This window comes from Kwoniella shivajii, chromosome 6 (assembly GCF_035658355.1).
Source record: "Kwoniella shivajii chromosome 6, complete sequence".
NCBI lineage: Eukaryota > Fungi > Basidiomycota > Tremellomycetes > Tremellales > Cryptococcaceae > Kwoniella > Kwoniella shivajii.
In genome coordinates this window covers 719,566-740,305 of record NC_085913.1, presented here as the reverse complement: position 1 = coordinate 740,305, position 20,740 = coordinate 719,566, and the positions used below count along the sequence as shown (strand labels likewise).

The 20,740-nt window shown below is 43.1% G+C and overlaps 10 protein-coding genes across 10 annotated transcripts; 4 read left to right on the top strand and 6 right to left on the bottom strand.

Moving 5' to 3' along the window:
- Window positions 1-289: 289 nt before the first annotated feature.
- On the bottom strand, window positions 290-2,274 carry IL334_004760 (branchpoint-bridging protein; the record flags this gene model as incomplete). The annotated part of the gene is made up of 6 exons (XM_062936475.1): window positions 290-332; window positions 388-610; window positions 667-1,078; window positions 1,134-1,762; window positions 1,836-2,148; window positions 2,236-2,274. The coding sequence occupies 6 exons, from the start codon at window positions 2,272-2,274 to the stop codon at window positions 290-292; spliced, it is 1,659 nt and encodes a 552-aa protein (XP_062792526.1).
- Window positions 2,275-2,605: 331 nt separating this feature from the next.
- IL334_004759 (pre-mRNA-splicing factor SLU7) lies at window positions 2,606-4,703 on the top strand (the record flags this gene model as incomplete). Its single annotated transcript, XM_062936474.1, has 6 exons — window positions 2,606-2,621; window positions 2,675-3,516; window positions 3,614-3,884; window positions 3,952-4,029; window positions 4,100-4,546; window positions 4,633-4,703. 6 exons carry the CDS (start codon window positions 2,606-2,608, stop codon window positions 4,701-4,703), a joined length of 1,725 nt encoding a protein of 574 aa, XP_062792525.1.
- A 210-nt stretch (window positions 4,704-4,913) lies between these two features.
- On the bottom strand, window positions 4,914-8,718 carry IL334_004758 (uncharacterized protein; the record flags this gene model as incomplete). Its single annotated transcript, XM_062936473.1, has 15 exons — window positions 4,914-5,230; window positions 5,345-5,558; window positions 5,624-5,766; window positions 5,826-5,932; window positions 5,984-6,171; window positions 6,242-6,433; window positions 6,498-6,788; window positions 6,860-7,071; window positions 7,142-7,328; window positions 7,386-7,564; window positions 7,626-7,825; window positions 7,876-8,005; window positions 8,088-8,208; window positions 8,279-8,379; window positions 8,457-8,718. The coding sequence occupies 15 exons, from the start codon at window positions 8,716-8,718 to the stop codon at window positions 4,914-4,916; spliced, it is 2,844 nt and encodes a 947-aa protein (XP_062792524.1).
- A 420-nt stretch (window positions 8,719-9,138) lies between these two features.
- IL334_004757 (uncharacterized protein) lies at window positions 9,139-10,079 on the bottom strand (the record flags this gene model as incomplete). Its single annotated transcript, XM_062936472.1, has 3 exons — window positions 9,139-9,285; window positions 9,359-9,543; window positions 9,629-10,079. 3 exons carry the CDS (start codon window positions 10,077-10,079, stop codon window positions 9,139-9,141), a joined length of 783 nt encoding a protein of 260 aa, XP_062792523.1.
- Window positions 10,080-10,397: 318 nt separating this feature from the next.
- On the top strand, window positions 10,398-11,867 carry IL334_004756 (uncharacterized protein; the record flags this gene model as incomplete). The annotated part of the gene is made up of 7 exons (XM_062936471.1): window positions 10,398-10,446; window positions 10,505-10,578; window positions 10,637-10,658; window positions 10,720-10,912; window positions 10,991-11,233; window positions 11,300-11,652; window positions 11,716-11,867. The coding sequence occupies 7 exons, from the start codon at window positions 10,398-10,400 to the stop codon at window positions 11,865-11,867; spliced, it is 1,086 nt and encodes a 361-aa protein (XP_062792522.1).
- A 217-nt stretch (window positions 11,868-12,084) lies between these two features.
- On the bottom strand, window positions 12,085-12,958 carry IL334_004755 (uncharacterized protein; the record flags this gene model as incomplete). The annotated part of the gene is made up of 5 exons (XM_062936470.1): window positions 12,085-12,195; window positions 12,298-12,366; window positions 12,452-12,546; window positions 12,654-12,719; window positions 12,883-12,958. The coding sequence occupies 5 exons, from the start codon at window positions 12,956-12,958 to the stop codon at window positions 12,085-12,087; spliced, it is 417 nt and encodes a 138-aa protein (XP_062792521.1).
- Window positions 12,959-13,281: 323 nt separating this feature from the next.
- On the top strand, window positions 13,282-14,717 carry IL334_004754 (uncharacterized protein; the record flags this gene model as incomplete). Its single annotated transcript, XM_062936469.1, has 6 exons — window positions 13,282-13,335; window positions 13,461-13,536; window positions 13,653-13,809; window positions 13,887-14,002; window positions 14,142-14,284; window positions 14,382-14,717. The coding sequence occupies 6 exons, from the start codon at window positions 13,282-13,284 to the stop codon at window positions 14,715-14,717; spliced, it is 882 nt and encodes a 293-aa protein (XP_062792520.1).
- A 228-nt stretch (window positions 14,718-14,945) lies between these two features.
- Window positions 14,946-17,609, bottom strand: IL334_004753 (uncharacterized protein; the record flags this gene model as incomplete). Its single annotated transcript, XM_062936468.1, has 6 exons — window positions 14,946-15,300; window positions 15,381-15,580; window positions 15,646-17,366; window positions 17,434-17,472; window positions 17,525-17,557; window positions 17,606-17,609. The coding sequence occupies 6 exons, from the start codon at window positions 17,607-17,609 to the stop codon at window positions 14,946-14,948; spliced, it is 2,352 nt and encodes a 783-aa protein (XP_062792519.1).
- Window positions 17,610-17,912: 303 nt separating this feature from the next.
- IL334_004752 (small nuclear ribonucleoprotein F) lies at window positions 17,913-18,577 on the top strand (the record flags this gene model as incomplete). The annotated part of the gene is made up of 4 exons (XM_062936467.1): window positions 17,913-17,927; window positions 18,008-18,127; window positions 18,305-18,393; window positions 18,538-18,577. The coding sequence occupies 4 exons, from the start codon at window positions 17,913-17,915 to the stop codon at window positions 18,575-18,577; spliced, it is 264 nt and encodes an 87-aa protein (XP_062792518.1).
- Window positions 18,578-19,190: 613 nt separating this feature from the next.
- On the bottom strand, window positions 19,191-20,715 carry IL334_004751 (uncharacterized protein; the record flags this gene model as incomplete). Its single annotated transcript, XM_062936466.1, has 4 exons — window positions 19,191-19,233; window positions 19,293-19,461; window positions 19,570-20,401; window positions 20,530-20,715. The coding sequence occupies 4 exons, from the start codon at window positions 20,713-20,715 to the stop codon at window positions 19,191-19,193; spliced, it is 1,230 nt and encodes a 409-aa protein (XP_062792517.1).
- Window positions 20,716-20,740: the final 25 nt, after the last annotated feature.

Genomic DNA, 20,740 nt, shown 5'->3' with positions numbered 1-20,740 from the left:
GAGCGGTCAGCTCTTCCATTCAATTTTATGGTCAGAGTCAATACATCAAGTTAATCAGTCCCAATTTTGATTTGTTTGTTTTTCCAAATGCACAATACCAGAAATATGATCCTAGCCTTTCTGATCTTCCACTAACCACCATATTAGATAGCTGCGAGTACAAAAAAAACGTGACCATTAAATTTATCTCTTTAGCTTTTTTTCTCTTTATATCGATTTATCTTATTTCTCAAATCACATTAACGTCAACGAAGTCATAAGTCGAGTTAGAGTTTTCATATGGTTAGACTTAGGCAGCTGTAGGAGCTTGTTGGCCCATTGAAGCGTAATATCTATCGTCCAAAAGTCAGCCGTAAGTTCAAGATTGTCGAATAAACGTTTACCCACGCGGCGTAAGGGTCAGCAGCACCTGCTGGAGCACCACCCGCAGAACCACCTTGACCACCATAAGCGTTGTCTTGACCATATCCACCGCCACCGCCCCCACCACCATACCCGTATCCACCACCTCCTCCTTGACCATATCCTTGTTGCTGTTGGTAACCTTGTTGTTGAGGGGGACCACCATAGCCACCACCACCAGGGGGACCTCGAGGACCTCCGGGACCATCTGAAACGCCTTAGTCAGCAATCGCTCTCATGATACAAGTGAAGAAGTAGACTTACGACTTTGCCAGTTTTCTGGAATTCTCCAAGGAGGCACTCGATCTTGTGGAGGCGGTGCACCACCAATCACACCAGCGGGTCGACCTGAAGAAGCAGCACCACCACCACCCTCACCAAGCTCAGCCATAAGCGCTGTATATTCGGAATCGAAAGCGGTGTCCTTGTTTTGAGTTAGGTTTGGATCACCTCGTCCTCTGCAATCTCGAGCCATATGTCCAGCACCGCCACAGAGTCTACAGATGACGTTTGCACTGTAAACTCTTTGCGCAGGGCATTCCCATCTTCGATGGCCCTTCTCACCACAGTTCTGACAAAGTTGGTTCTCATCGTCTCGAAGGGTACCGTTAAGCGAGGCAAGTTCTCGAAGTTGGTTTCGTTTATGATCGTTCTGACCTTCAGGTGTGGAAGCAGCCTATGAAGCTCATGTGAGTAAAGATGATAACGCAATGGTGTAGGAAAACACTTACAGTCTCAATAACTCTGTTCACGATTGAAACACATAATTTGACTTTGTCTTCAGTGTCTGCTGTAATGAGACAATGAAGTTCGTCTTGTTCATCATCGGGGAAATCTCCTGGTCTACCTTTTCCTTCTTTGACACTACCTTTTCCTCTGATACTGATTTTAGCACCACTTTCCCTCTCCATCCTTTTAAGTGAGTTACCACGAGGACCAACGAGTAAACCGAAGAAGTTGATTTCTGGAAATTCTTTGACTGGGATATAAACTTTATCTGTTGGTTTACCACCTCTTCTTTGATTTTGGGCATCTGCTGGAGGTCTGAAATTAGGATCAGATTTCATTGCCCTATCCACAAGTCTCGCTCTTTCATCTTCCAATTTCTTTCGGTATCGAATTTCACGAGTGTTGGTTCTTCGACCATAGGCATCATATTGAGGAGCGGGCGAAGGTGATCTTTGACCTTCTGGTGGTACCACATCTCCGGTCCTTAATTTTCGGTTGATCTCTTCTAGACGGACATGAGTGGCATAATTGTCAAGTTCGGTTTGAGAAACTTTTCCGGTAATAGAAGTGGGAAGACCAGGTACATCTACTTTAGCATCACCCCATCGTGATCTTCTCTTTCGAGGTCCATCTAGACATGGAAATAGCAATAAATTTGGCCACTATGAGCGAAGAGATACGACAGAGTGAACGAAATGACTCACCTTCAGCTACTGGATCTCTATCTCTTTCCCTTCCTCTATCACGATCTTCTTCATATCTAGCACCACCCCTGTCTCCACCGCCATAACTATCTCTATCATCGTATCTGTCCCTATCATCACGTCGCGGTTCCTCTCTTCTTCTATCGTAATCATCCCTTTGTGCATGTTCATCTCTCTCAGGTCGATCTCGTTCTTGTCGACCGTTGAAGTATTGGATATCCGAGGCAGGTGGTCGAGGTGCATGCATGGGTTGATTGGAAGGGGGAGGGGCTTCTTCGGGTAAACCAAATCGTCTTTTGTTGGCTATGGGCACCTGTAACGATTGCATATGAGTCAGTAGAAGCGCGAGAGAAAAAAAGAGACGTGAAGGAGGATGACAAATCTGATGACCGATACTCACATCGTTGGTACCCGTTGTTCGCGCTGCTGGCCTCCACATGCTGTTTGTTTGACTGCTTCAGTAGAGTCCTTTTGTAGGTGAGTTTGTTGTCAATGCTTGACTCGTCAATGTAACAAACACACTTGAGCAATGTAAATGAATGAAAGCGGTGGGATTCAAGGTTGAAAATGGAAAGAGAGCGAGGAGTGGTGGCAAAGGGGGTGAATATTTATGAGTCGTCAATTTATCACATTTTATCCCGAATACACCATCATTCACCCTGATAGATGTAATCATCCCATATTACATTCATCTGTTGTTCTGTTGTTCTGTTGTTAAGTTGATATCTATCACCAGCTCCGAGCATATACCTGAATAGAGGTAGATCAAAATGCTTAATACAAGTGGTATGTTGCGTCTCTTTCTTCGCTGTGATTCCCAGCGTTGACCTCATATTTAGCCGCTCTCCAAGGAGGTAAAATATCAAGGGAGGAGTTCCGACGACAGAAGGATCTCGATGCCGCTCGTAAGGCAGGTACCGCACCGGCAGCCGTGGATGAAGAGGGAAATGCTATCAATCCTCATATACCCGAATATATCACCAAAGCACCATGGTACGCTGATACAGGTAAGCCGTCATTGGCACATCAACGTATCGGGAAAATCGATGGACCGGCTCTGAAGATGGATGAATGGTATGAGAGAGGAGTGAAAGCCGGACCTGCAGCCAAGAAATATCGTAAAGGTGCTTGTGAGAATTGTGGTGCCATGACACACAAGAAACAAGATTGTTTAGAAAGACCAAGGAAAAAAGGAGCGAAATTCACGAACAAAAACATAGCACCTGATGAAGTCATACAGAATTTCGAAAGTGATTATGATTCAAAACGAGATAGATGGAATGGGTATGATCCCACATCGTACAAAAATATCGTTGATGAGTATGAAGCTACCGAAGCAGCAAGAAAAAAATTTAGAGAAGAAGAAATCGATAATCAAACTTCAACAGATATGTCAACTGCTAAGAAATTAGCCAAAAAAGAAAAAGATCAAAAAGGAAATGACGATGATGAAGATTTCGGCTCAAGTGATGAGGATGATGAAGATGAAGACAAATACGCAGAAGCAGCAGATCAAATAGGTCAAAAATTAGATACGAAAACGAGAATCACGGTTAGAAATTTGCGTATCAGAGAAGATACAGCTAAATATCTACACAACTTGGACGCAGAATCGGCTTATTACGATCCGAAGACTAGATCAATGAGAGATGCTCCTGTACAAGGTATGGCTCCTGAGGATGTGAGTTGGACTGGTTACTCTTGGACAGTTCTCGCTGTCTCCCTCTGTTTCCCTCTTTGGGACTTCACCTTGCCACCTATACTGATACCTTCAATAGATGAAATTCGCAGGAGACAATTTCGAACGATTTTCAGGCGATGCTACCAATATTCAAAAGTTACAAATGTTCGCATGGCAATCTTCATCACGTGGTAACAATGTACACATGCAAGCGAATCCTACAGCTGGAGAATTGCTGCATAAAGAGTTTCAAGAGAAGAAGGAAGTGCTCAAAGATACAAGTAAAGTGTCTATCTTGGCTAGATATGGTGGTGAAGAGCATTTGGAAAGATTACCCAGGGAATTGTTGAACGGTCAAACGGAAGATTGTAAGTCTTCGCTTTCGGCTTTGAGCCCGATTGACAAGAAGACTGACGCTATATTGTTCACCTGCAGATGTCGAATATTCGAGATCAGGTCAAGTCGTTAAAGGCAGAGAGAAAGCTACGGCCAGATCTAAATATGAAGAAGATGGTGAGTTGATACAACTCGTGACTGAGATCAGCCATCACATCATTTTACTGATTAACCGTTTCCAATTTAGTACACACCAACAATCATACAGCCGTATGGGGATCTTTTTACGATATCACCAATGGCTCATGGGGATTTGCATGTTGTCATTCATTACTATCAGGATCTTATTGTACTGGAGAAGCCGGTAAAAACGCCAATTCATCTTCTTCGGTACAAGCATTACTTGATTCAGCAGCTAAAGTCAGAGCTATAGAAGAAGCAGGAGAGAAAGAAAGGAAATCATTAGCAGAACAACATATGGAAGATATCGCATCTGGCAAAAAGAAGAAGGAAAGAGATTCAAACGTACCCACATATGGTGGTAGACCAGATGATTCGTTAGATGATGTTGAATTAGATAAAGATCGTCTCCAGAAAGCATTGGCAGATGAAAAGAAAAGGAAGAATATGGATGAAGGTCAAGCTTGGGAAAAAAGTAAGAAAGGTAAAACGGAAGTCACGCAAGAAGAAATGGGTAAGTCCACTATTTTACAACTGCACCCTTTTCACTTTAAAGCGATAATGAGATATGTTCTGACCGTCTTTCGTTCTTCCGCACAGAGGCATACAGATTATCGAGATCAGGTTATGATGATCCGATGGCTAATTACAAGGATCCGGAGGATGTGTAAAACGAGCTCAAAGCTCAATGTTCGAGATTGTCACAATCTTCGTCCTTGTATCAACAAATCATTTTGTATAGAATATGCAATGCATCCGACCACGACTATGCTTGTTCAAATTATCACAATGACTTATGCCGTATTCTTAATGCTCTGTGGTGGGACGACCCGAAGACAAGACGCAGAAATCCTTCACTTCCATCTATCTAGAGTATAAATCTACGTCCCTCTTAAGAAGCCTAAAGTACCTAAAGCGTATCCTACTAATTCCCTCAGTCTTGAGCTCTCCCTCTTTTGTTCTTGTCTCAATTCCTCCAGCTTTGACTTCAGTTCTTCATTTGATATGAGGATATCTCCATGAACACTCAAGAAAACAGACATTATAGCCTGAACAGCTTCGAAATCTTTATGTGATTGCAATCTACCTATTAAAGCATTCAGGAATGATGCTAAATGGTCGAGGGAAATCAGAGATCGAATTTCCATATCTAGTGTTGAAGGTGGAAGTGATTTCAGGTATTCGAAGAATGAATTATCTGATCAAAGGATGGATGTCAGTTCATTCTGCTCCACTACGGATGACATTTCCACGTAGTGAGTGAATAGCATATGAAAATGAGAGAGATCAAATATTGGTAATTGAAACTCACAGTCACCGTCTTCATCTTCCTTACTTAACCTCTTTGTAAATTCGCTTTCCAACCATCCACTTGACAATTCCAATCTTTGTCCATTCTTACCTTCGTCTTCATTCTTATCCTGAGTCGCTGAAAAGTCAAATCGAGTTTCAAGACCTGATACTGTGGGCAAGAAAAATGGAGCCGCTTCGGGAGCTTTAGGTGGTTCTTTGGGTTTATTACGTTGCTGAGCATCACAAATTCGTTTCAGTGATGTATCCGTGAGATTCAAATCAGAACAGCTGGACTCACCTTGATAGTCTCAAGGTTCAACAAAGTCTGCCATCTTGATCTCGGCATTAATGACAAGGTCAATAACCCTTCGGTAAGTTGTTCAGGTGTGGTGTAGATATTGGTAAATTCAGGAGCTCCGATAGGTTCAACACCCTCAATAGCTACAAGAAGGCTGTATTAGCACTTTGCTCAACTACCCAACGCTAATGATATTACTTACCTGCATCTTCCTCCAGTCCTTGAACGGAAGGTAGGTCGACTTCTGGAACATCCTCCTCTTCTGGAATATGTCGCAAAGCTATGTCAGAGAACTGAGCCTTATTTGCCCTATACCAATATGGTTAGCAAGTAATCAATTTGACAAGGAGAATTACGTACCAGAGATGTATACCGACACTATCCACGTGTGCTGTAGCCAAGAAGTCCCCAGTAGGAGAGAATGTGAGACTGGTCGCGATTGACGTAGTTTTGAAGGCATCCACCAGACGGCCGGTGGGGATATCGAAAGTTCTGATTGTGGAATCGAGCGATGTAGCAATGAGCCATCTGGAGTCAGGAGAGAAAACCTATGATGATCATGTGACGTCAGCGAACCAATCTTCAATTTGGGTGTTTTTGATGTTCAGTCAAACTTACTGTGTCCAAGATTCGACCCTTGAAACCCCTCAACTCTCTGACAATACGTCTAGTCTCTATGTCAAGCAGTCTCACAACGAGGTCGTCACATGTCAAGGAAATTAAACCAGAATCTCGGTTGAGGGACATGGAAGTTATAGAGGTGGACAGTTGGACAGCGTGAGTGAGTTGAGTAGTGTGGAAATCGAAAAACTATGTTTCCAGGCAGAACCGGTCAGCAACTTTGAAGCTAGCATTTCGTGTATGAACGACTCACGTATAATTTTCCTTCTAGCGTACTGGCGACTACTACTCGGTTCAAAGCATCACTGACTAAACCTGTGATAGCTTCTAGACTCTTCTTCATACCTTCTGTAGCCTTCAACTGGGCAGCTTTGGCTTTTGCAGTCTTACTCTGGGCGATAATACTGGGTTTACTAGTGCCAGGTGCAGGACCTGAGAGTGAGAAAGATCGTCTCTCTTTTCCTGATTGCATGTTGTACATCCTTATTTCACCCGTTGATGATCCGACAAGCGAGAAATTACCACAAGCAGTCACGCTTACAGCCTGGGGAAATGGTAGTATACATCAGTCAGCTTCACGCAAGTGATCACTGGGCAGTCCAGATCAGAACATACCTGCGCAACACCGTTTTCCATCTCAAACGTCCAAGGACCCAATCTTTTCTCTTGAACCCTCCATGTCCTTGCAATCGCGTCATCCGCATGGGCTGTAACTACGTCCTCCCAATCTTTCGATCTAATGGAAGAACTAGAGATAGCAGTTATTTGAGGGTATTTCAGATGATCGACAGTGACTCCCAAACCGATAGCTTTCTTAATCAAAGAACCTGACCACAAAAGAACGTCAGCTTTCGCGCTCGACGATCAATGACTATAACTTGTGATTTGCGCACTCGCCTTGGGATAACTCGAAACTCCTTGAATCTCTTACAACACTTGTATACCGCAAAGATCGATCTCTCCCAGCTGTCAAGATTTGCTTGCCGTCTTCACCGTAGTATCTGATACATGTGGGAGGAGCGTGATGGCCTCCACGGAATTTGAGTAGTCGAGGCATGCCAGTAGGAGAGTCGCAAAGCCATTGCTGATTGGCGAGAGTCAGCTATATCCTTTGTAAGCTCTGGTAGGTGAGACTACTCACTTTGACACTGTTATCAGCACTTGATGAAATCAACAACGGTTGACCGGCCACCCATTGTAGACCCGTTACACTTTGATCATGTGCCCCCCGTACGACATGCAGGACTCGTCCACCTTTACTAAGATCCCAAGTGACCAGTGATCCGGTTGAAGAAGCAGTAGCAAGAATAGGTGGTCCGTCTGCTCATCGCATTAGCTTTTTGCGTCATGCATCATAGGATGATTTATATCCGGAGCTTACCCATTCGGAAAGTTAAAGCAGCCACTGCACCATCCTCAATTTTCATCTGCATCACCAAATCACCTTGACGGATATCCAGGACTCTGACTCTACCGTCTAAATATCCCACACCGATAACGTCGATTGCAGGAGATTGGACAATAGCCGTTATTGGGGAGGATGATGCGGGTGTCGGATGAGCGAATGTGTGAATTAAAGAACTGTTCTAAGATATCAGTATATTTTCAGAATTCGACATTGGGTGACTGACCAAGTTCTGACGTTCCATAATTGTAATTCTCCTTGTTGACTCCCTATCAAAACTTTGTTCAAATATGTAGAGGGATGCATGAGATGGGTCGCAGTGAATGATGAGTGGAAAGTGAGCTGATTTTTCAATTCTAAATCAAGATGCCAAATGTCAATTCACAGTTCACTGTTCGTCTTCTTTTCATACCAGCGAGCGGTCTTCCAGAAACTCACGTCTAGTAGGAAGATCATAGATGAACATCCCAGTTCCATCTTCCTTCAATATCAATAATTCATCACCGAAGATCAACATCTTGCCTAAATTGGATTCATCAGGAGATAGATAAGATCCAGTCTGTTCACGAATGAAAGGTCAGCCGTTTATCAGTCCTGACGCAATTTTTGCATATTGTTTTCAAACTCACCTCCTTCCCTCGATGATATTTGATTACCCTTGTACCAGCACTAGCGAAAATTTCTGTCCCGGTCATTGTGAGAGCGTTAATTTGTGCACCGGCATCGGGTCCTGTCAAACATCTAGTGCATCAGCTATCATCCCAGACAAGACTTGTAAACATATTTCAGAATAATTCCTATACTCACCAGCAAAAACCAGAGTCATCCTAGCAGCATCCCACATTAACCAACTTCGCCCCACAGAAGTCGTGATATTGACTGTTGGAGTAGCTAGTGCTCCTTGTGGGGTATGAACAAACATCGCATACGGTACATGATCTGTTACATGACCCAACGCTCGAAAAGGGGCGAAAAGTCGAGGCGATGGTTTAGATGGTCCTGCTGCTGGCTGGTCAGCATTGGTAGCAAGTACCGTGCCATTTTTCTGTCGTTTATGTTGGTGAGGCATTGTTGGCGTTTTCTCTATCTCCTAGCTCAGAACCGCAGTGATGGAAGTTTATCTACAGAACGAGTTGATGTAGAGAAATAGTACAATTGCCAGGAATTCTACGTCTAATGAACATTTCTTCCAAAAAAGCAAACTTCGAACAGAAAATCGAGAGCAAACCACGTGGGGGATCCCGGAGATTAACGTTTACTCCGTGCATTCTCTCGAGGGGATAGAGGGAACAGGCATATATACATGAATCAATATACATATCAATTATTAACTAAATCTCTATGCATGTAAATTTTCATTTGGTGACATAATTGCTTGGTATGGTATAGAAGACTTGCTCATGTTACTGTCTGGGCGTAGTCTTGAGAACAGATCCTCAGGCGGTATTAGGGGTAAGGTCATGTGAACAAGAAGGAATGACATGGTATTTTATGATTGCAATGTCGGCGATACTCCCATTCTCGCATAACCTATTGCCATATCTACAGCTGCTTGAACACCATCTATCACAGGTATCCACGACTGTGTTTTCTCATTGAGCGAATTCTCGAGACCTTCTCGCATAGCTGACATGCCCTAACATAACCAAGCAAATATGAATTAGTGATATTTTCCACATATCCACTTGTAGGATTGGAGTAAGACATACCCCACATCCCAATACTATCACAGCGGCACCTCTTCCAACCAGATTTACGGAAGCTTCTAGGAGAGCTGATGTAGGTCCTTCACCATGTAAAGAAATGGCATCGAATCCTGTTCCTTTTGTACCCGCATATCTTGATTTGGTGATTCCCATAGTCTCAATAGCTGTATCGAACAATGATTCCCATTCTAAACACGGACATCTACCAATTGAGCTGTCTACCCTTCACATATACGTTGTGTTGATATGCTATACTCAGTAGAGGATACTCACGTTCACCAGTAGTTGCTATACCCAATTTACCGCCTAATGCTAAAGCACTATAGACGCCAGCATCTAGAATTCCAATTGTGATAGCTTTTCTCCCTTTCACCCCTTGTCCTGCCTTCCGGAATGAATCGACTAGAGGATGTTGTGAGAAACAAGCTATTATCACACTTGAATAGCTTTGCAGGATTTCTCTGCCTCCTTCGTTATGGACATCCAAGTATTCTTCGCATACCGAAGTTGAGAGTCTTCCGTCTTCACTGTTGTCTATACTTCTCGGAGCGGCTGAAGGAGCAGTAACGAAATCAATTTTCACGTTGGAAGGGATACTCTTCGAAAGGACAGGTACGAGCTCTTCGGTGAATAATTGAGTCGAATTTGGGTTGATCAACAAAATCCGGATGGACGCCGTTGATGGTCCAAGAGTGGAATGAATTTTGCCTTGTAAAATCGACATCTTCAGCGCGTATCGAGGGAAAAAAATCCAAGGGTTATCCGCACACCAAGCGTTCTCCTTGATCAATGGATATAGAGGAAAGGCAAGAATGATCACGATGGGTATGGAGTATAGTCATGATCATTGGTCATATAGGTGTATCAGAAATCTCGGGTTAGTATCGCTTAAGTCGTTTGTGCAGTTGAATCGCCTGTTGTTGTCGTTATCTTTCAGGCACCGCACCGTCTTCATCAAATCAGAGAGTTTTTCCTCGAATGTGTTTTTCTTCCTTACTTGATCGCTTCATCCGTCCGGAGATTGCACCACACTCATGAGAACATGCAAAGTGATGATGTCGTTTCTTCTTCAAGACGTATAGTAACTCTTGGTGAGTTCATAACGTACAAGTCGAGATGTTCCCTACCTCACACTCTGTCATCTCATAGAACAATTCATTGTGGATACTTTCAGTAGGATAGGTGAAGATGGCATCGAGAGACCTGTCGATCAACCTGATCAAGTGAGTGAACACTGTTAACTGCTCTGCGCATACAGGTGGCTGATTGACAGCTGGATAGATAGGAGGAGGGGGAACATATGGTAAATCAACCCATACTGAAACATACAGCAAGTTATGCTGACGATCTATTTATGTAAATAGCTATAATCGGAGCCAGGATTTTCGTAAGCCCTTGCAGGCTCGGTATGATCGTAGATTATACTTCTTCTACTCTACCGGAGTCTATGCGTGATACGCTGGAGCGGTTCGGAGAAGAAATGTGGGCTTTCAGAGGAAGGGCAGATGGGCATCCTACAGCTAGTGCAATCAATCGATATCAAGGTCAAACAAGGGGGTAAGTATCTGTCCGACTGACTTCAAATGCAATTGTTTGCCCGTTATTCCATCATTACTCACATACAAATGCATTTAGTTTCGAATACCTCACTGAACCTCTTCTTCTTACTCCTCTTTCTCTTCTGAATACGGCTTTTGGGGATCCGTTACCCTCCGCAGTCCACTTCATCTCGTACCCCGCTCCGAGGGCTGAACGAGTTCTGTCCGAAATAACATCACTAAATGCGACAAAGGGCTGGAATCCTATGGTGATCTGGGAGCCAGAAGCGGAGAGCTTAGAGGTTATAGGACGTGTTTCCAAAGACATAGATGTTATTGGGTAAGAATTCATACCCAATCTCTAGTGCGGTGGAGTCAACCTACCCGAAGCTGATACCATAATCAGACCAAACCACCATGAAGTATCGCGTCTTCTCCCTTCGCTTCTTCCCACTTCAAGCCAAGAAGAACATCTTCGAGACTTCTACAGTCAAGCGTGTATAGAATTCCTGAAGTACAAACCGAAAATTGGAGTGGTCGTGAGATGTGGTCATTTGGGATGCTGCTTCTCCACTACTCCTGACCCCACCTCCATTTCTTGTTCTCCCTCGAAGATTGAGGTTAAATGGATACCGGCGTATTGGCATCTGAATAGAAAAGGTTGGAATGAAGGAAGAGTCGTCGATCCAACAGGTGCAGGAAACGCTTTCATGGGTGGATTGGCAGCTGCCTTAGATTCTGGTGAATCACTGGACGAAGGTATGTTGCGTAATTTTCGTCAAAGTCGTGAATAAATGACTTACGTGTGTTCATCTCTTGTAGCTGTGATATGGGGGAGTGTGGCTGCTTCTTTCACTATTGAACAAGATGGTCTACCTACACTGACGCGGAAGAATGGAAAAGAGCTTTGGAATGGGGAAGATCCGTGGGATAGGGTGCAAGAGATGCAGAGAGACGTTGGAAATCTACCATGATCTGAGACGGAATATGTTGATGCGCGATGAGATCATCCACCTGGACGTCTTCATACATACATGAACATGTTGTAGCTTATGCATACTCTGCTATTCACCATAAGAGACTCATGAAATTTTGACGTAGGAAATATTATACAACAATGAAGAATGATATACTCGTGATTGACACTACTTGATCTTTTCGACTTGTTTCTTCTTCTCCTTTCTTTATAACTTATTGTCCAGCTTCAAATCTAGCTTGACTAGAAGCGAATAATTTTTCCTGTAAAGCGAGAAGCTCTTCTTGTGTCATTCCATTCGTGTCGGGTTGTGTACGTGTTCGTTCCTATCATATCAACGATGATCGGTCAGCAAATGCAAGGGGACTGTCAAAAAAGGTATGTATGGCAAATGTAGTGATACAATGACAATGACTATGAAAATTTACTTTTTGAGATTGTTTGAAATCTTTATTACTCTCATCTACCTCAGCTATATAATCTTCAAAACCAAGTTGCTGCAACAGTCCAAAATACATCTTGCATTAGCTAGGCTTTACTCAGATATCCCGTAAGTAGCTAATGAGGATGAATTGAACGCACCTTTAACGCTTCAATAACGTGTTCAGGTGATATCGTCTTTTTGGAAGATTCGTCACAAACGGTGTTAGATTGCGTTGATATCAATTTCACCCATTCTATCATCAGATATCACAGTTGATCAGCAAGGGCAGATCAAGTGTGGAGATTGATTAACAATCATATATGATGGCAGTGAAGCATGTGAAGAAAGGGTCCGACTCACCTACACAACATTCCACTATAATGTCTTTAGCTTCCTTTGCGCAAGCTATATCTTCGGGTAACATTTCTATTATAGGCAGATAGGCAAAAAAAGAAAACAGAACTCATTGGTATCAGCATACATCGCTTTCGAAGACTCCAGGTACGGAATGAGGGTCTCTGCCAAGCTACCTGTTTGATATGGAGGTTATAGAATTACTTATAATAAAATCAGGTACACAATGACTCACCTTGAATGAGTTTGAACACGGTCGCCTTGGGAAGACCGATATCATCGTCACCTGTTGGACCACCACCATCTGACATGTTCGCGATTTGTTCTACGAGAATGCGTACAGGGTCGATGTCGTATATACTCTGTGGCTGAGGTTGGTTTGCCTTGTGTTGGAGATTGCTATGAACACCTGAACGAGGGGAAGAAGGAATGTCCATTGGTTTATTTACGATATCTTTGACTTATTATGTTCATGTTTTGAGCGGCAATCAGCGCGTTTTCACAAATTCGAATGATTTTGGACACAGTTATTACCGAAACATTACTTCTTTCTATGCTTCGTTCCACCTTACTATCATCATTACAAGCGTATGTCAAGTGATCCTGCCTCACGCGAAGTTGACGGAGAAGCAGAATGGCAAACTCAACATTAAGAGGTACAAAATCAGTTCATGGTGGTAATCCTCAAGTAAGCTATAATGATACATCCTGAACGTTTCCCCACTCTTCTCCCCGAATTGAGATAGCTCCTCATAGCTTTCAATTTCGTGTTATCTGAAACAACAGAAACTGACAAGCCAGTCACTTGTATAGTACTTGATAGAAAAAGTTATCAGAGCGAGGATATACGATTCTCTATATTGGAAAGAACAATGTTTCGCTTTGACCGGTACGTTAATTTATCTCTTCGTTTGAATCAATCAGCGATTACATCCAATCCAGCTTTCAATTCTTATTGATTACTGTGTAAACGTGTCAAGCTGAAGATTTGGATTTCGTGTTCAGCCGAATCAATAATAGATAAATCGATAATACTGAAATCGATAGGAGGAGTAACGGATCGTAATACACCAACACCATTCATATCATTAACATTGAAATTGTTACAACTTCAACCTGAAAAAGAGATATTGATAGAATATCTACTAGCAGAAGAATTCAAGTGAGTGTACCTCAATGTCTGCTTATTGTTGATCGCTGGATTAACACTGACTTATATATTGTGCTTTCCTTTTTCAGATACCTGAGAGCGTTAGCTGCTTTTTATATACGATTAACATTTCGTTCGATGGACGTTTATGAGATCTTAGAACCGTTGATGAAAGATTATAGGAAATTGAGAGTTGCTCATTCTGGTGAGTTTGTGTCTTTTTTTTTGTTTTTTCATGAACTTGTGCCCGGGCATTATATCTATCCTCGGAACTGTCTGCAGATGACACTCTTAGAGAGGAAGTGTAAAGCTGACTTGCCTGGAATATCCCAATTCACATATAGGTGGATACTCTTTAACGTATTTTGACGAATTTATAGATGACTTATTGACGAAAGAGAGAGTCTGTGATATAATATTACCTCGTTTGACTCAAAGATCAGTATTAGAGGAAACGGAAGGATTAGAACCTCGTAAGAGTTTATTGGTGAGTCTTTGCACACACATTTGTCTCTTCTAAATTCACATATCATATTCGTATAAACGCCGAGGATATCCGCTGATGTTCAAAAAATACCAAATAGGAGGAAGGAGAAGATGAGGAAGGAAGGGAAAGAGAAATCCAATCAAATGCATCATCCCCTTCAAGACCAAGATTCACTTCTCGCTCACCATCACGTACACCTCCTTCATCTCCCGATTTACGCAATACCAAAAGGTCAAGATCGAGGTCTGTTTCTTCCGTTGGATCAGGTTCAGGTTCAGATTCAGATAGGGGTAGATATATATCAAGATCACCTAGTAGATCTGTCGATGGTGAAGAAGGTGACACGAGAGGAAGATACGTCAGTCGAAGTCCATCTTTCTCTCCTGATAGAATGCAAGTGGATGATGAAGATAAATTGGATGGAGATGTATAATCATAAAGTATACGAGGAAATCGGGTCGCAATGTACTTTCTTTGTATGATAGAAATTTACATATATGCATTTATTACATTATCTTCGTTACGTGTCTAATAGTTTGCATGAAGACCTGAGCGGATATATAATCCTCGATACCAATTCCTCATGAGCAGTTCCCATTCACATCTTCCAGTTATTGATTATGTGGTGAGCTGGTGAATGATATGCGAAATCACCTCTGACTCATCGTCTAGGTAATCCCCAACCTCTTCTATCGTTTATAGAATTTCCACTTCCCATCCTACCTTCTAATTCACCTACTTTACCTTCTAATCGACCTGCATTACTATCAATGCTATTCAGCGCTCTCAGATGAGCACCTAAGATGGCTGATAATTGATTGATTGGATCGTCAGGTATTTGAGATGCAGCATCTGCGATTGAAGCTGATGGTGTAGCTGGTATTCCATTTATAGATGAGTCTAACGTGGCATGTGAATTTGATGAAGTTGACAATTTGTTTACTTCTTCGATCATTTGTCCCAGATTTCTTGATAAATCATCCAGTTGTTTATTCAAATCTTCAGCTAAAGTGTATCTGTAAGATAGATAGGCCAAATCATAAGCGTTGGAAACTCCCATTCATCAAAGTGTCGCCGGACGTCGGAATAGACTTACGATTTCTCTCTTTCCCTATCAGCAGGCATCTTCGCCGCCAAAGGTCTAGTGTTGTCATTCGATAATTTAGAAATTTCTTTTTCATACACTCCCATCATACTCTCAAGTTGCTTTTGTTGAGTTTCAATATAATCCAAAGCCTTATCTACTGCAGCTTGGTTTTGCTGGGCTTCCAACACCTGTCTATGCAGAGCGGTGATCTTGTGAGATCATTTAGATTAGCGATCCCATTCCATTTCAAACCTTTATGCCAAACATGACTTACCTGATTACCATTTCTCACTAAGACCTTATCCCATTCCCGAACTTCACCAGCTTGTTTCTCGAATTCTTTGACTTGAGAATCAAGATCTTTGGTCCATCCATCAACGATATCCTCCAATGTTTTTCCCCGTAAAAGGTTAGGAGCAGGTTCGCTCGACGGTCCAGCTGCAGGTGCTGTATTTTGGTTTGCTCCAGCAGGCGTGGAAGTTGAAGCAGCAGTCGGAGCAGTAGCAGGAGCTGTGGGTTTTGCACCAAATAAGCCTCCAGAGGCGGGAGCAGAGGTCGTTGCAGCCGTTTCAGCAGGTTTGGTGGCACCGCCAAAGAGACTTGAACCAGCAGCTGGCGCACTTGTTTCTGCGGGTTTCGAAGACCCTCCGAGGTTACCGAAATTGAATCCGCCAGCAGGTTTAGGTACTTCAGAAGCTTTATTTTGGTCGCCGGTGGGAGCTGTTGCAGCGGGTGCAGCTGCACCTCCGCCGAAGCTGAATCCTCCAGATTTAGGTGCTTCTGCGCTAGTAGCTTCTTTGGGTTTATCTGTAGCAGCTGCACCTCCGCCCAGATTACCGAATGAGAAACCGCCAGTCTTGGGAGCTTCAGGAGCAGCTGGAGTGGAAGAAGATGGTGTCGGAGCGGGTGATGCAGTCTTTCCACCTAGATTACCGAAGGAGAATCCACCAGAGGGTTTAGGAGCTTCAGCGGGTTTAGTTGTACCGGCACCTCCGAATAAACTTGAAGAAGGAGCAGCAGGTGTAGGTGTATCGGTCTTTGCTGGCTCGGTCGGTTTCGCACCGAACAAGCTGGTCCCTGATCCACCACCAAACATGCCCCCGGAGGCAGGGGCAGCAGGCTTGTTGGCATCTGCTGATGACGCAGTAGGGGCGGACCCAAAGAGGGATGTTGATGGAGCAGCAGCGGAAGTAGGTGCAGCAGGCTTATTGCCAAATGAGAACCCTCCCGTTGGAGGAGCTGCAGCTGGGGTGGTTGTAGTTTCAGCTGGCTTAGCACCAAATAAACTTCCAGCAGGTGTACCGGGAGTACTACTTTCTACAGTTTTAGCACCGAATAGACCACCGCTGGCAGGGGCAGCAGTGGTAGTAGGTGTCGAAGTTCCTGATCCACCAAATAAACTTCCTCCAGCAGGAGCTGGGGGTTTAGAACCGAATAACCCTCCGCCTGTATTAGCTGTAGAAGGTGGTGCAGCGGCTGGTGTAGTTGATCCGAATCCACCAAAAGGAGGTTTGGAAGCAGGCGTAGTGGATCCTGTACTTGCAGTAGTGTTGTTGTTGTTATTCTGACCAAATCCACCAAAAAGACTTCCACCTGAGGGAGCAGTGGGCGCAGGTGCAACTGCAGATGCCGCGGGAGTTCCACTTCCAAATGAGAAAGGTGTAGGAGTCGATGTTCCAGGAGTATTTGATCCAGCTGGTTTAGCACCGAATAATGATCCACCTGCAGGAGCTGCTGCCGCTGCTCCTCCGCCACCAAACATACTTCCTCCTGCTGCAGGTGCAGGAGCAGTATTTGATCCTCCTCCGAACAATCCTCCACTTGAAGGTTGATTAGTAGCGGATGTACCGCCAAACGAAAATGCTCCTGATGCGGGTTGAGATGCAGGTGTATTAGATGACGCTCCACCACCAAATAATGATGTTGATGGTTGAGCTGGTTGAGCTGGCTGTTGACCGAAGAGGGATCCGCCTGCGGGAGGGTTGGTACCGGCAGCTAAAGTAGAGGATCGTCAGCTTCGACAGTAAGAAGAGCCAGTCTTGGTGTGGTTGTAACGACCTACGCTTGGCACCAAAGCTGAAAGCGCCTGTCGAGCTACCGCCTAAAGAGGAACGTCAGCGATTACTTTTGAGATGGTATAGAGCTCGACATACTGTTATTGTTTTGGCCGAATCCTGAAAATCCAGCTATAAAAGATATATCAGCTGTAGCTTCGCGCTTCTTGGTCAACTCACACATGGTGACCTGTTCTTTCTTGTTCAATGCTTTGCCGTGCTGTTATAGACAACGAAGAGAGCAAGTAGATTATTCGATAAAATGTAGGACTCAGTCAAGTTGAAAGAAGTCAACTTCGTGTCTGATTATAGGCACGCCCGGGAAGAACACCCAGTTTTGTCGCGCCTATTCAAGGGCTCTTGTATTTATTCCTTCGACACCATCTCTCTCTCTCTTTCCGTTCGATAGAATACATATTACACAGAAAAACATTGATTGTTGCGTCTAAATCTCTCACTCAGTCTCATCAATCATCCATCTCAAACAATGTCAGGTCTAGCCGTAGGTTCCTCTTCCTCTTAATCTATCAGCCCTATCTGTTCAGGAAAAGCTGATTTAGAGGATTGCCAATCGAAATATAGCCCGTTAACCCAAAACCTTTTTTACAAGAACTCACAGGAAAAACAGTCTATGTTAAATTGAAGTGGGGTTTAGAATATAGAGGTTATTTAGTTTCTACGGATGGTTACATGAATCTGCAGGTGAGTCAGATTCTGCTCATGTGCAGTAATTTTCTGTTCTCGAAATCATTCTCATCACTGGATACATTCGGAGTTCGGATTGATGGGAAAAGGCGATTCATTTGCACGGACTGTTTAACGATCAACATCATTGCTGACCCTCTGCTTTATCTCTTTGTTACAACTTGATTGGTATAGCTCGCAAATACCGAAGAAATCGAGAATGGTAAATCAAACGGAGCATTAGGAGAAGTTTTCATCCGATGTAATAACGTGTTATATATACGGTAAGTAATGAAACGATCGTATTGACGCAAACGAATAGTTATGGCTGATTGATCATATCTTTGATTGTCTTTCTTATCCTCTCACTTTTCGTCTATCAACGTACTTAAACTCCGTTTCTTCGTTTTTCGTCATTCGACACATAGGGAAGCTAAAGATAAAGCAAGAGGGATGGATGAAGACTAGATCAATCAGGTGGTAGGGTTCGGATATGAGAGAAGTGATTCAGTCATCTCGAAACGGCGTTTTTAGAGGATACGTCAAAATGCCTTAGGGCTCTTTCTACCAGTAGTGTATGCAGCAAATACCCATGCGCTTGCCCTGATCGTGTTTGGAGAATCTGATGATTTTGAGAAAGGAATAAGATTGTATGGGAGACAAGGTATCGGTATCGATATCAATATCAATATCAAACGCTATATGTGTACTTTTCCGATTGCTAAAATCTGGAGGGTATCTCTGTGGGACTGGTCAATGCGTCGAAACCCCACAGGCGGTCTCGTTCAAGGGTTCCATTGATTGTACCGGTTGTCAACTACACTCAATGTCTGACTAATTGCAAATACTTGACCTCCTGAGCTACATCCCTTCATCATAGAGCATGACGTCCCATCTCCCAAAGAGGCTTACAATCCCAATTGACCTGAACCGCATTGCATACTTTTAAGCTGGTCTGATGGATATGTAAGGTAATCGACATACATTCATCAATTATGCTATGCAAGAAAAACACTTTTATCTCCCTACATCCTAACGCGAAATGGGATCTGCAAAGGAATGTCTCCATCAGGCGAAGCGGTTACTTAGCTTCAATGTGGGCTCCAGCGAGCATATCAGCGAGGCTGTTCCATGGAAAGTTAGCCATTTTTGCTGACATTCTTGTAGATCTGGCGATACTTACTCGTCGGTTTGCTTATCGGTGACAGCAGGTAGAGCCTTTGCGCCATCAGCACCTGCATCAACACCGTCATCTTCTGCTTCTGCTTTTTCGTCTTCGGAGTTATCTGCTTCAGCTTCTTCATCAGATTCATCTTCTTCGTCATCTGATTCAGGTTCTTCCATATCGTCAACTGTGATAAAGAGATTTAGCATTAGCGTTAAGGGGAACGTGGGTGTAGTGAGAAACTCATGTGTCAACCGAAAGGTTTTGATTAATACAATGGAAAGATGATACTCACGTTCGTCCAGAGCATCTTCATGTCCCCAATTAGCTAAAGCCTTTTTCAATTCTTCAACACAATCATCATCTTCACTAAATCGATTTCCATTCAATTCCAAATCCGTTAAATCTTTTAGATGTTGAGTGATCGCGGTCGTTAAAAGTTCAATTGATTTTTTATCCATTTCACCGTATTGTAATTTTAATGAAATCAATTTAGGATTTGAACCATTATTCAAACTTGTCATAAGAGCAATACCACCTGAAGTGCCCAATAAACAATCTGATAGATTAAGATATTTCAAATTTGGCCATGATGTTAATTGCTTAACGATGGCTCTTGTACCTATTTTAGTAGCTGTGTTATCTTGTAAATCTAATAATTCTAATTCTTTACAATTTGATAGACCGTTCACTAGATTGGTTATGCCTTCCATCCTTATTCCATTTTGAGGTAATTTGATCTCTTTCAGGTTTTGATGTTTTTCAAAAGCGAGAGACCAATCTTTTGATGAACCATTTTCCAATCTATTTCTACCACAGACTATGACTTTTAATTGAGATTCTTTGTTTTCTGATACACATTTTTCACCATTTCTCAATAACGCTTTAGCTATGATCGACCCTCCGATTGGACCTAGTCCGTTATTGTTCAATTTGAATATCTGGAAATGTGTGTTTGTTTCTAAGAATGGCACCATTGCATCTGCACATCTTCCACCGAATGCATTATCAGATAAATCAAGTTCGATGAGTGATTCAGATGTTGACAAGGCGTTACAAAGCGCCGAAAGTGCTTGAGGTATTTCAGAGATTAGTCGACCTGTGAATATATCTGCCAAATCTACTAGCTGCAGTATCAAGAGCGAAGTTAGCATATTGAATTGAATACCAATACGAGCCTAGTTCTTGAAAGTCCAGGATGAATGGTCATACTGAGCCTACTCAGATAGCGAAATGAGGGCATATTGAAACTCACCTTCAGATTCTTCTTCGTCTTCAGAACCTCGGCAATCGCTTCACAAGCTTCTACACCTAGAGAGTTAGCGCCGAAATGAACTTCTTCAACATCGTCCATCGCCTCTAATTCAGATAAGAACGGTTCGAGGTCCGCCTTGGTATTGGCTTTGAGGTTTTTACCTAAGATGGAGAAAGATTTCGACATTTTGGCTGATGAGTATACTGGAGAT